The 13,858-nt window shown below is 28.9% G+C and overlaps 1 protein-coding gene across 1 annotated transcript in view; it reads left to right on the forward strand.

The window, feature by feature from the left end:
* LOC102803706 (uncharacterized) overlaps positions 1–13,477 on the forward strand; it is a 59,682-nt gene extending 46,205 nt beyond the window's left edge. Inside the window, exons 4-7 of the mRNA XM_085495511.1 lie at positions 7,697–7,763; positions 8,251–8,358; positions 9,569–9,655; positions 10,422–13,477. Of these exons, the coding sequence (XP_085351637.1) occupies positions 7,697–7,763; positions 8,251–8,358; positions 9,569–9,655; positions 10,422–11,453 (1,294 nt within the window). The 3' untranslated portion in view covers positions 11,454–13,477. The remainder of the gene's footprint in view (positions 1–7,696; positions 7,764–8,250; positions 8,359–9,568; positions 9,656–10,421) is intronic.
* Positions 13,478–13,858: the final 381 nt, after the last annotated feature.

Below are 13,858 nucleotides of genomic sequence, written 5' to 3' on the forward strand. Positions count from 1 at the left end.
GTATTTTGATACTTACAATTGTTTAGACATCATTAGTGGTATTTTGATACTTACAATTGTTTAGACAACATTAGTGGTATTTTGATACTTACAATTGTTTAGACATCATCAGTGGTATTTTGATACTTACAATTGTTTAGACAACATTAGTGGTATTTTGATACTTACAATTGTTTAGACATCGTTAGTGGTATTTTGATACTTACAATTGTTTAGACATCATTAGTGGTATTTTGATACTTACAATTGTTTAGACATCATTAGTGGTATTTTGATACTTACAATTGTTTAGATATCATTAGTGGTATTTTGATACTTACAATTGTTTAGACATCATTAGTGGTATTTTGATACTTACAATTGTTTAGACATCATTAGTGGTATTTTGATACTTACAATTGTTTAGACATCATTAGTGGTATTTTGATACTTACAATTGTTTAGACATCATTAGTGGTATTTTGATACTTACAATTGTTTAGACATCATTAGTGGTATTTTGATACTTACAATTGTTTAGACATCATTAGTGGTATTTTGATACTTACAATTGTTTAGACATCATTAGTGGTATTTTGATACTTACAATTGTTTAGACATCATTAGTGGTATTTTGATACTTACAATTGTTTAGATATCATTAGTGGTATTTTGATACTTACAATTGTTTAGATATCATTAGTGGTATTTTGATACTTACAATTGTTTAGATATCATTAGTGATATTTTGATACTTACAATTGTTTAGACATCATTAGTGGTATTTTGATACTTACAATTGTTTAGACATCATTAGTGGTATTTTGATACTTACAATTGTTTAGACATCATTAGTGGTATTTTGATACTTACAATTGTTTAGACATCATTAGTGATATTTTGATACTTACAATTGTTTAGACATCATTAGTGATATTTTGATACTTACAATAGTTTAGACATCATTAGTGGTATTTTGTTACTTACAATTGTTTAGACATCATTAGTGATATTTTGATACTTACAATTGTTTAGACATCATTAGTGGTATTTTGATACTTACAATTGTTTAGACATCATTAGTGGTATTTTGATACTTACAATTGTTTAGACATCATTAGTGGTATTTTGATACTTACAATTGTTTAGACATCATTAATGGTATTTTGATACTTACAATTGTTTAGACATCATTAGTGGTATTTTGATACTTACAATTGTTTAGACATCATTAGTGATATTTTGATACTTACAATTGTTTAGACATCATTAGTGGTATTTTGATACTTACAATTGTTTAGACATCATTAGTGGTATTTTGATACTTACAATTGTTTAGACATCATTAATGGTATTTTGATACTTACAATTGTTTAGACATCATTAGTGGTATTTTGATACTTACAATTGTTTAGACATCATTAGTGATATTTTGATACTTACAATTGTTTAGACATCATTAGTGATATTTTGATACTTACAATTGTTTAGACATCATTAGTGGTATTTTGATACTTACAATTGTTTAGACATCATTAGTGGTATTTTGATACTTACAATTGTTTAGATATCATTAGTGGTATTTTGATACTTACATTTGTTTAGATATCATTAGTGGTATTTTGATACTTACAATTGTTTAGATATCATTAGTGATATTTTGATACTTACAATTGTTTAGACATCATTAGTGGTATTTTGATACTTACAATTGTTTAGACATCATTAGTGGTATTTTGATACTTACAATTGTTTAGACATCATTAGTGGTATTTTGATACTTACAATTGTTTAGACATCATTAGTGGTATTTTGATACTTACAATTGTTTAGATATCATTAGTGGTATTTTTATACTTACAATTGTTTAGACATCATTAGTGGTACTTTGATACTTACAATTGTTTAGACATCATTAGTGGTATTTTGATACTTACAATTGTTTAGATATCATTAGTGGTATTTTGATACTTACAATTGTTTAGACATCATTAGTGGTATTTTGATACTTACAATTGTTTAGATATCATTAGTGGTATTTTGATACTTACAATTGTTTAGACATCATTAGTGGTATTTTGATACTTACAATTGTTTAGACATCATTAGTGGTATTTTGATACTTACAATTGTTTAGATATCATTAGTGGTATTTTGATACTTACAATTGTTTAGACATCATTAGTGGTATTTTGATACTTACAATTGTTTAGACATCATTAGTGATATTTTGATACTTACAATTGTTTAGACATCGTTAGTGGTATTTTGATACTTACAATTGTTTAGACATCATTAGTGGTATTTTGATACTTACAATTGTTTAGATATCATTAGTGGTATTTTGATACTTACATTTGTTTAGATATCATTAGTGGTATTTTGATACTTACAATTGTTTAGACATCATTAGTGGTATTTTGATACTTACAATTGTTTAGACATCATTAGTGGTATTTTGATACTTACAATTGTTTAGACATCATTAGTGGTATTTTGATACTTACAATTGTTTAGACATCATTAGTGGTATTTTGATACTTACAATTGTTTAGACATCATTAGTGATATTTTGATACTTACAATTGTTTAGACATCATTAGTGGTATTTTGATACTTACAATTGTTTAGACATCATTAGTGGTATTTTGATACTTACAATTGTTTAGATATCATTAGTGGTATTTTGATACTTACAATTGTTTAGACATCATTAGTGGTATTTTGATACTTACAATTGTTTAGACATCATTAGTGGTATTTTGATACTTACAATTGTTTAGATATCATTAGTGGTATTTTGATACTTACAATTGTTTAGACATCATTAGTGGTATTTTGATACTTACAATTGTTTAGATATCATTAGTGGTATTTTGATACTTACAATTGTTTAGACATCATTAGTGGTATTTTGATACTTACAATTGTTTAGACATCATTAGTGGTATTTTGATACTTACAATTGTTTAGACATCATTAGTGGTATTTTGATACTTACAATTGTTTAGACATCATTAGTGGTATTTTGATACTTACAATTGTTTAGATATCATTAGTGGTATTTTGATACTTACAATTGTTTAGACATCATTAGTGGTATTTTGATACTTACAATTGTTTAGACATCATTAGTGATATTTTGATATTTACAATTGTTTAGACATCATTAGTGGTATTTTGATACTTACAATTGTTTAGACATCATTAGTGGTATTTTGATACTTACAATTGTTTAGACATCATTAGTGGTATTTTGATACTTACAATTGTTTAGATATCATTAGTGGTATTTTGATACTTACAATTGTTTAGACATCATTAGTGGTATTTTGATACTTACAATTGTTTAGACAACATTAGTGGTATTTTGATACTTACAATTGTTTAGACATCATCAGTGGTATTTTGATACTTACAATTGTTTAGACAACATTAGTGGTATTTTGATACTTACAATTGTTTAGACATCGTTAGTGGTATTTTGATACTTACAATTGTTTAGACATCATTAGTGGTATTTTGATACTTACAATTGTTTAGACATCATTAGTGGTATTTTGATACTTACAATTGTTTAGATATCATTAGTGGTATTTTGATACTTACAATTGTTTAGACATCATTAGTGGTATTTTGATACTTACAATTGTTTAGACATCATTAGTGGTATTTTGATACTTACAATTGTTTAGACATCATTAGTGGTATTTTGATACTTACAATTGTTTAGACATCATTAGTGGTATTTTGATACTTACAATTGTTTAGACATCATTAGTGGTATTTTGATACTTACAATTGTTTAGACATCATTAGTGGTATTTTGATACTTACAATTGTTTAGACATCATTAGTGGTATTTTGATACTTACAATTGTTTAGACATCATTAGTGGTATTTTGATACTTACAATTGTTTAGATATCATTAGTGGTATTTTGATACTTACAATTGTTTAGATATCATTAGTGGTATTTTGATACTTACAATTGTTTAGATATCATTAGTGATATTTTGATACTTACAATTGTTTAGACATCATTAGTGGTATTTTGATACTTACAATTGTTTAGACATCATTAGTGGTATTTTGATACTTACAATTGTTTAGACATCATTAGTGGTATTTTGATACTTACAATTGTTTAGACATCATTAGTGGTATTTTGATACTTACAATTGTTTAGACATCATTAGTGGTATTTTGATACTTACAATTGTTTAGATATCATTAGTGGTATTTTTATACTTACAATTGTTTAGACATCATTAGTGGTACTTTGATACTTACAATTGTTTAGACATCATTAGTGGTATTTTGATACTTACAATTGTTTAGATATCATTAGTGGTATTTTGATACTTACAATTGTTTAGACATCATTAGTGGTATTTTGATACTTACAATTGTTTAGATATCATTAGTGGTATTTTGATACTTACAATTGTTTAGACATCATTAGTGGTATTTTGATACTTACAATTGTTTAGACATCATTAGTGGTATTTTGATACTTACAATTGTTTAGATATCATTAGTGGTATTTTGATACTTACAATTGTTTAGACATCATTAGTGGTATTTTGATACTTACAATTGTTTAGACATCATTAGTGATATTTTGATACTTACAATTGTTTAGACATCGTTAGTGGTATTTTGATACTTACAATTGTTTAGACATCATTAGTGGTATTTTGATACTTACAATTGTTTAGACATCATTAGTGGTATTTTGATACTTACAATTGTTTAGACATCATTAGTGGTATTTTGATACTTACAATTGTTTAGACATCATTAGTGATATTTTGATACTTACAATTGTTTAGACATCATTAGTGGTATTTTGATACTTACAATTGTTTAGACATCATTAATGGTATTTTGATACTTACAATTGTTTAGATATCATTAGTGGTATTTTGATACTTACAATTGTTTAGACATCATTAGTGGTATTTTGATACTTACAATTGTTTAGACATCATTAGTGGTATTTTGATACTTACAATTGTTTAGATATCATTAGTGGTATTTTGATACTTACAATTGTTTAGACATCATTAGTGGTATTTTGATACTTACAATTGTTTAGATATCATTAGTGGTATTTTGATACTTACAATTGTTTAGACATCATTAGTGGTATTTTGATACTTACAATTGTTTAGACATCATAAATAGTGGTATTTTGATACTTACAATTGTTTAGACATCATTAGTGATATTTTGATACTTACAATTGTTTAGACATCATTAGTGATATTTTGATACTTACAATTGTTTAGACATCATTAGTGGTATTTTGATACTTTCAATTGTTTAGACATCATTAGTGGTATTTTGATACTTACAATTGTTTAGATATCATTAGTGGTATTTTGATACTTACAATTGTTTAGACATCATTAGTGGTATTTTGATACTTACAATTGTTTAGACATCATTAGTGGTATTTTGATACTTACAATTGTTTAGACATCATTAGTGGTATTTTGATACTTACAATAGTTTAGACATCATTAGTGGTATTTTGATACTTACAATTGTTTAGACATCATTAGTGGTATTTTGATACTTACAATTGTTTAGACATCATTAGTGGTATTTTGATACTTACAATAGTTTAGACATCATTAGTGGTATTTTGATACTTACAATTGTTTAGACATCATTAGTGGTATTTTGATACTTACAATTGTTTAGACATCATTAGTGGTATTTTGATACTTACAATTGTTTAGACATCATTAGTGGTATTTTGATACTTACAATTGTTTAGACATCATTAGTGGTATTTTGATACTTACAATTGTTTAGACATCATTAGTGGTATTTTGATACTTACAATTGTTTAGACATCATTAGTGGTATTTTGATACTTACAATTGTTTAGACATCATTAGTGGTATTTTGATACTTACAATTGTTTAGACATCATTAGTGGTATTTTGATACTTACAATTGTTTAGACATCATTAGTGATATTTTGATACTTACAATTGTTTAGACATCATTAGTGATATTTTGATACTTACAATTGTTTAGATATCATTAGTGGTATTTTGATACTTACAATTGTTTAGACATCATTAGTGGTATTTTGATACTTACAATTGTTTAGACATCATTAGTGATATTTTGATACTTACAATTGTTTAGATATCATTAGTGGTATTTTGATACTTACAATTGTTTAGACATCATTAGTGGTATTTTGATACTTACAATTGTTTAGATATCATTAGTGGTATTTTGATACTTACAATTGTTTAGACATCATTAGTGGTATTTTGATACTTACAATTGTTTAGACATCATTAGTGGTATTTTGATACTTACAATTGTTTAGACATCATTAGTGGTATTTTGATACTTACAATTGTTTAGACATCATTAGTGGTATTTTGATACTTACAATTGTTTAGACATCATTAGTGATATTTTGATAGTTACAATTGTTTAGACATCGTTAGTGGTATTTTGATACTTACAATTGTTTAGACATTAGTGATATTTTGATACTTACAATTGTTTAGATATCATTAGTGATATTTTGATACTTACAATTGTTTAGACATCATTAGTGATATTTTGATACTTACAATTGTTTAGACATCATTAGTGGTATTTTGATACTTACAATTGTTTAGATATCATTAGTGATATTTTGATACTTACAATTGTTTAGATATCATTAGTGGTATTTTGATACTTACAATTGTTTATACATCATTAGTGGTATTTTGATACTTACAATTGTTTAGACAACATTAGTGGTATTTTGATACTTACAATTGTTTAGACATCGTTAGTGGTATTTTGATACTTACAATTGTTTAGACATCATTAGTGGTATTTTGATACTTACAATTGTTTAGACATCATTAGTGGTATTTTGATACTTACAATTGTTTAGACATCATTAGTGGTATTTTGATACTTACAATTGTTTAGACATCATTAGTGGTATTTTGATACTTACAATTGTTTAGACATCATTAGTGGTATTTTGATACTTACAATTGTTTAGACATCATCAGTGGTATTTTGATACTTACAATTGTTTAGACATCATTAGTGGTATTTTGATACTTACAATTGTTTAGACATCATTAGTGATATTTTGATACTTACAATTGTTTAGACATCATTAGTGATATTTTGATACTTACAATTGTTTAGATATCATTAGTGGTATTTTGATACTTACAATTGTTTAGACATCATTAGTGATATTTTGATACTTACAATTGTTTAGATATCATTAGTGGTATTTTGATACTTACAATTGTTTAGACATCATTAGTGGTATTTTGATACTTACAATTGTTTAGACATCATTAGTGGTATTTTGATACTTACAATTGTTTACTTGTTCGCGATATTTTATTCTGACTAAAAGTATATCATTTATTTATTAAAGGGCAGTGGTCATCGCACTACATATGCACGAGATATGGGTCCTATGTGTACAAAGATAAAATGTTACTTGGGTTTAGCTAGGTGATTTCTGTCATGAATGGAAGGCATTGACAAATATTCCCAAGGAGTCAAAAATCAATATTTCATGCACATCAATCCCAGGGTATAATCTGTGTTTGCCATTAGGAGAGCAAATTAGATTGTGGAAAATGAATGTTTGTAAACACAAATGTCGCTCATGCACAATGCTTTAATTAATTAATTAATTAATTGATTTTTTTTTTAGACTGGAAGATAGTCATTCAGCATTACAGAAAACTAACCAAACCATAGAAGAAAAATTACTACAAGTGGTAAGGAAGTCACAAATCAATTGATTGTTACATGTATAATATATTCTTAGAATATCAAATATCTTGTAAAATACGTAACATATGTTGTTGGTGACAATACAAGAATTGTAATTAATGGCTAGCATTCTAGGTGTGACAAAATCATGCAATCATGTGTAGTTAATTTAAAACTGAATAAATAATGTACATTGATGTGATCTCAATCGATATTAGAAATGCTCCAGTGGATACTAATTGGCCATCAATGTAACAAGGTATGCATCCATGCATCTCAATGCTTGACAGTTCTAGAGACAATCTTGTAATGTACATATATAGATGGTGTCACAGGACAATGACCTCAATGATGACCTGCAAACATCTTGCATAATTCCATTTGTCAAGAGTATCAGAATTACATTCTGTGAACTCAAACAATGTTGATGTATTATTGTACATAAATTAATTGGAGGTAGTAACTTGTATGATATATGTATTTATTATGTAGGCTGCTACCAATGAGAAAGAGAAACAGTTCCTTGGTAAAGAAATGATGACTTTGACATCAAGATTGGTCGATGTCAGATGCAAACTTAACCAAAAAGAAGATGAAAATGTAAGATCTAAGTAATGGTTGGAAAAGTATATCTTTTGAAGGGTATCTGCAGCACAAGTGCATATATTATATTTAGCATAACTTTTCTAATTGAGACATTACTCGAATTTAGGTGAGAGTGAAAAGTTTCAGTTTGGTTCTAAGTCTAGCGTCACAAATATTGATAAGTTTATAGCCCAAATATTGGTGTTTTTATGTGATTACAAAAAAATACTATACAGTGGTTTTAATTTTGTATCTAATGATTTGTGTAGAACTACTTTCAAATCAAAAAAATATGAACGCAATGATTACTGTAATGTTATTTGTTTATGCAAACAAACTTATTTTCAAGAAGTTACCAGATTGATTAATGATTATAATAATCAAATCATTGATTTCTTATGAAATGACAGTAAAACTCAACTTAGTTTCATTGAAAGCAAATGTCTTGGCTGTATACAAATACTCAATGCAAAAAGGTATCCGCCATGCACGAGTGGACCTGAAGCAAAGTCTTTTGATCTGACAGAAAAAGCTGCTTATAAACCAATCAGAATGTTTGATTATGCCAGCCGACCATACTCAGGAATTTTTAAATGTCGTTGATGGCTACACAACATAAGACTGTGTATTCTTGAATATGCATTAACTCTATTTTAGGTATCAGGAAAAATTACAATGTTCCAAAATGTGCGCCTAAAATAAAATACAAAGTCTTGAATGTCAGTTTTGAAATGTTGAGGTGATCATGAACCCCAAGGTGGCTATTTAAGTTTGATAGGGGTTATTACCGGTAGGTAGTAACGAGCAGTCCTAATTAGGCAGTAACGAGCAGTCCTAATTAGGCAGTAACAAGCAGTCCTAATTAGGCAAGTAACATTAGTAATTAGTACAAATAAATGAAATTTCATACATAGTTATAGTTTCAAATTCATATAAATTTATTCTAATAATCCTGTTTATATGCCTACCAGATGTATTTTTTTTACTTTATATTCTGAAGTTTATTTCTCAAAAATAATTTGTTGTTTCACATACACATACAAATAAAGCAATAACATTAAGAGAACAAAATCACAGTAATAGATGGTGTGGATGGAATTACAGTTGATTTTTAGTTTGAAGGTACATAACATCAATATAGACGAAATAAACATGGGCAGAATGTTGAGACAATTTATTCCATTACGTATATCTCACTTAAAGCATATTTCTTGTTTATTTACAGGCACGTCTAAAAAAAGATTGTGAATTATCAGTCCAGTTACTACAATGTGCACCTGCATCCAACTACCTAACACACAAAGTCAGCATGGTATGGGTCAAAGGTCAATTGTATTCCTCTAATGCTATCATGAGTTTTTCGAATCATCACAAGTACTTATTCTAAATATTTGAGAATATTTTTATTGGTCATTCCAATATTAATTGACAGTTTACTTCTTATTTTGTAAAACGGACAATATATAATTGCATATATATGCATCAATTTCCTCAGTGCTCTGATTGAATATGGCTGGCTAATAGTTCTGAATATCATTAAATCTCATTACATGAACACATTCAATATTGTGTCTTACATACATACATACATACATACTGGCAATGGGTGATTAGTATTAAAATTGTGTACATTTGTGTCCATAGTCTACAAACTACCAGGGTTATGTTAAATTTTTGCAGTTTGATGATTTAAGAATATACAAGTATGAAAAGTAATAATTTTAAAAACACATGAATTCAATATTTTGATGAGTGTACAGGTGACATTCACTAAACCAACCAATATCTGTTACTGTAAAATACTTTATTTTCACCAAAGGAATGATTCAGTAAAAATAAAATCCAGCAAATATACCTTTTTTTCCTATATTTTACATTCAACTTATCTAAAATCAATGAAAATATATTCCATACAAAACACCCAAAAAGTCTTTTCAGCGAAAATTTATTCCAGCTAAAAAAGTATTTTACAGTATGACAAACCACATAGCATTGTAGGTAATCACAGGCAATGTTTATAGTGTTATGGTTGTATTGTGTCCAATACTAAATGTTTTCTATTATTATTTCATTGGTAGTTACCCCATGATCTACAGTACAGAGTTCATAAAGTAATGGCGGAGGAGTTCACCACACCAAGTCCAGACACAGTAGAACCTCTCCTTTATACTCCCAATGAAGATGCACCAAATTTAGCTGGTCGCGTTTACGACAGAGTGTCAACAGCGGTGATTGCGAGGGCCATGAAAATGAGAGAAGACGATACACAAAACAACAAATGTGTGCCTGCAACCATTATTAAAAAAGATTTGAGCAATATAGGAACACAGACAATTCAGCCTTATCAGGGATCACTGTCTGCAAAAACAAGGCGAAATAGTGTGACTAATGATCGAGGCATTCAGGCAGACCTGGGTAAAGAGTCTCTTGAAAATTGTATTGAAGGGACTGAGACTGGCAATGATAGTGATATACCTAGCAACATAAATGGTAAACGCCTTTCACCCAGTCATCGTTCACCTCAACGTACAACACCTTCTTCACCGCCTCCAAATCTGTTAGACGACATTGTTGATTTGATTGATTTTTCGCAGCCTTCCTCACAAAGTAATGATGTTTCTGTAAATGAAAGTGTCATTAGCAATAGTCACCCATCACAGACTTCCAGAAATTCATCTCGTAGAAGCAGCACTGAGAGTAATTCTGATAGCATAGTAGGTGGGATCAACAGTAGGCGTAGTAGCTCTAGTTCCAACCATAGCAGCTCTTCTTCGCAGAATCGCAAGTCAGACTCCCACAATGTGCTGAACACTAATAAACAGCGGATAGGCAGGCATAGTAGCCGAGAAATGGAATACGGACCGGATTTAATCCAAGCATCCCCTCCGCCGACCACATCTCATTATCAACCCTTTAAATTTCATACCCGAGGGGGAGGTCCAGGACAGATTGGTAAAGCTCGTGGACCAATGAAACCTGGAATGTTTGCTGCACATCATCAGAATCATCCTGGTGGTGTTGGTGGTGTTAGGATGCATTATAACACTCCACCAGCCTCCCCTGGACACCCTAATATAGTCAACAAAATTAGTACCCAAACAGATGTTTAGATTTATATTGCCATATACTTATATAAAGAAATTATTTGAATTCATAAATGATGTGGGAAGTCCCTCGTTCAACTTTTTTATATCCCCTCTAGTTATCGAATAATTTTGATATGTATTTTCAGCAACTTTATAAAACCCATTGACGGTACATGTACTTAAATTATCAGTACTCAATTGAGGTTCTCCAATTTTAATAGGAAGTAGATGAAATTTTTTTCATTTTCATTTACCACTTAATGCTTCTCTAGCTTCAGAATCTGTTTTATAAATCAATAATCTATCCATAATGTCATTGTTATGATTTACAAATTCAGTTTTTTCATTTGCATTCAATTGTGCACATGTTGTTATGGATACTTTTGAATTTTGTTCATATCTCCTTGGATTGTTATTTCATTTTCTGAAAGATTTGAATTTTACATTTATCTTGTAGCTTGTTGAGCATTTAAAATGAAGGATACAAAATGCCAATATCTATGATGAAAAACAGGGTACACATATTATGAAGAAGAACAATTACCGGTATAATTCAAATTGATGTCTATCTGGTTTTGTTTTGGTGTTTTTTTTTGTTTTTAAATCATTATTAGGTGTTTTCTAAATTCTTGACAAAGCTTTGAATATTTATCATCGCTATACATGACATTAAAAACAATAGAATTTATTTGTCTGTAAAGCACTAGACGTGCTGAAAAGTGTTAGGAACAGTGCAAAACGTTCTTTGTTCCTATTTTGGCTGTTATATCTTATTAAATTATTGGTACAAGCAGGAAAAAATGTATAATAATAAGGTTATGAGAATGCATCAAAATATGCATTCAGGCAGTACGTGATTGCATCAACTTCTGCTACATAACGTTCGATAAAATCACTGTACTGCCTTTGTGAATACTCATAATCTCATAGTACTGAATTGACTGTTGGTGCTCCCAAACAATGGTGTTATGATTCATGTTCATAAGCTTGAATTGTTCTATTGAAACTCTAGGTGGCAGTACATACATTTATGCAAGTGCAGGAATATTTTTTGTTATGGTTGTAAACAAATCCTGATGACTGTGTTTACCTCACGTGGATGCAAAATCAAGAGACCAGTTTATATGTACATATTTGCTCACCATGACAACATTAATATTATTACATTCTGTGGAAAAAATACTAGTAAGAATTGTAATTGCTCAATCAGGGATTTTTTATCAGTGTTTTTGTTTCTCTTAGGCAGCTGGTTTGTTGATTGTTAATAAAGTTAAAATGTAATATTTACAATGCAATTTCAATGTTAATTTTAATTCTTAACTACTTAAGTGGTTTTCTTTGGCACCCTAGTTTACCAATAGTTATTTCAGTGTAGTATTTTTTTTTTCACATGTTTATAAGATGTGATTCTCTAATGTATTTGTTAATTTCAGTATTACCATGCTAGTTCCAAAAAACCTGATTCCTCTGATCAAACTGAATCTTATTATCTAACATACATATGTTTGGAGGGGTTGGGGGGGGGGGGGGTCACAGCAGTATTTTTGTGAGAAGTATAATGACAGGTATAAGTTATAAGCCAACACACAGTTGGATTTTGATCCAATTTAGGACAATTCGTCTTGAGAACAGCAAATATTTGCAGCTGTATTTAGTTTGTCAAGAGAAATAATTCCATGATTCACCAGTGTGGACAGATATTGTGCATTCTCTTTACTGAATAAAGCTGCCATGGTACTCAGATGAAGACAAGATTTATGTCAGGTTCTTTTTAGTTTATTCGTTCAATGTTTTAGTCACATGAGTGTCTCTTACAGTCATACATTTGTCGTTTTTCATCACCAGTGTTTAATTATTCAACAGTCAATTTGTTTTCATTGTTGATTGACGTCCATGCATTAGAAGATAGCTTTTTATAAAATTGAGGAGAGTCTGGATTAAACAACGGTGAAAAAATATATTGTAAACTTTGATGTGAGATGAAAAGAGCAGATTGTGTTTTATTTTGATGCAAATAATACATTGTCACTGGACAAATGAAAAATGTTGTTCAAGGTGCATTGTGGGTAATTACTAATATTGCCGATATTGTAACATGTAAATGGAATTACAAGATTTGATTGTGAATTGACATGGTCTCTTTATGGACCCTGGATTTAACTCTGCTATGTACATCCCTATACTTCTCTGAAACATCCAGCTCTATAACATTGTTGTTTTGTTTTGTTTTAAATCTGCTGCATCAGCAGATTTTGCTTTGTTAAAAAAAATTATATTGGCCTTCTTATAAAATTTTTAGTAAAAAAATAACATTTTACATGTGTCTGTGTGTGTTTGATTACATGTAAATAACGTGCAGTGGTTTCACAATTGTTAGAATGATTCAATCTGGTGTACATGCACAGACCAACAGAAATCCTGATATTGTT

This window comes from Saccoglossus kowalevskii, chromosome 2, assembly GCF_978046115.1.
Source record: "Saccoglossus kowalevskii chromosome 2, keSacKowa6.1, whole genome shotgun sequence".
In the NCBI taxonomy this organism is placed as follows: domain Eukaryota; kingdom Metazoa; phylum Hemichordata; class Enteropneusta; family Harrimaniidae; genus Saccoglossus; species Saccoglossus kowalevskii.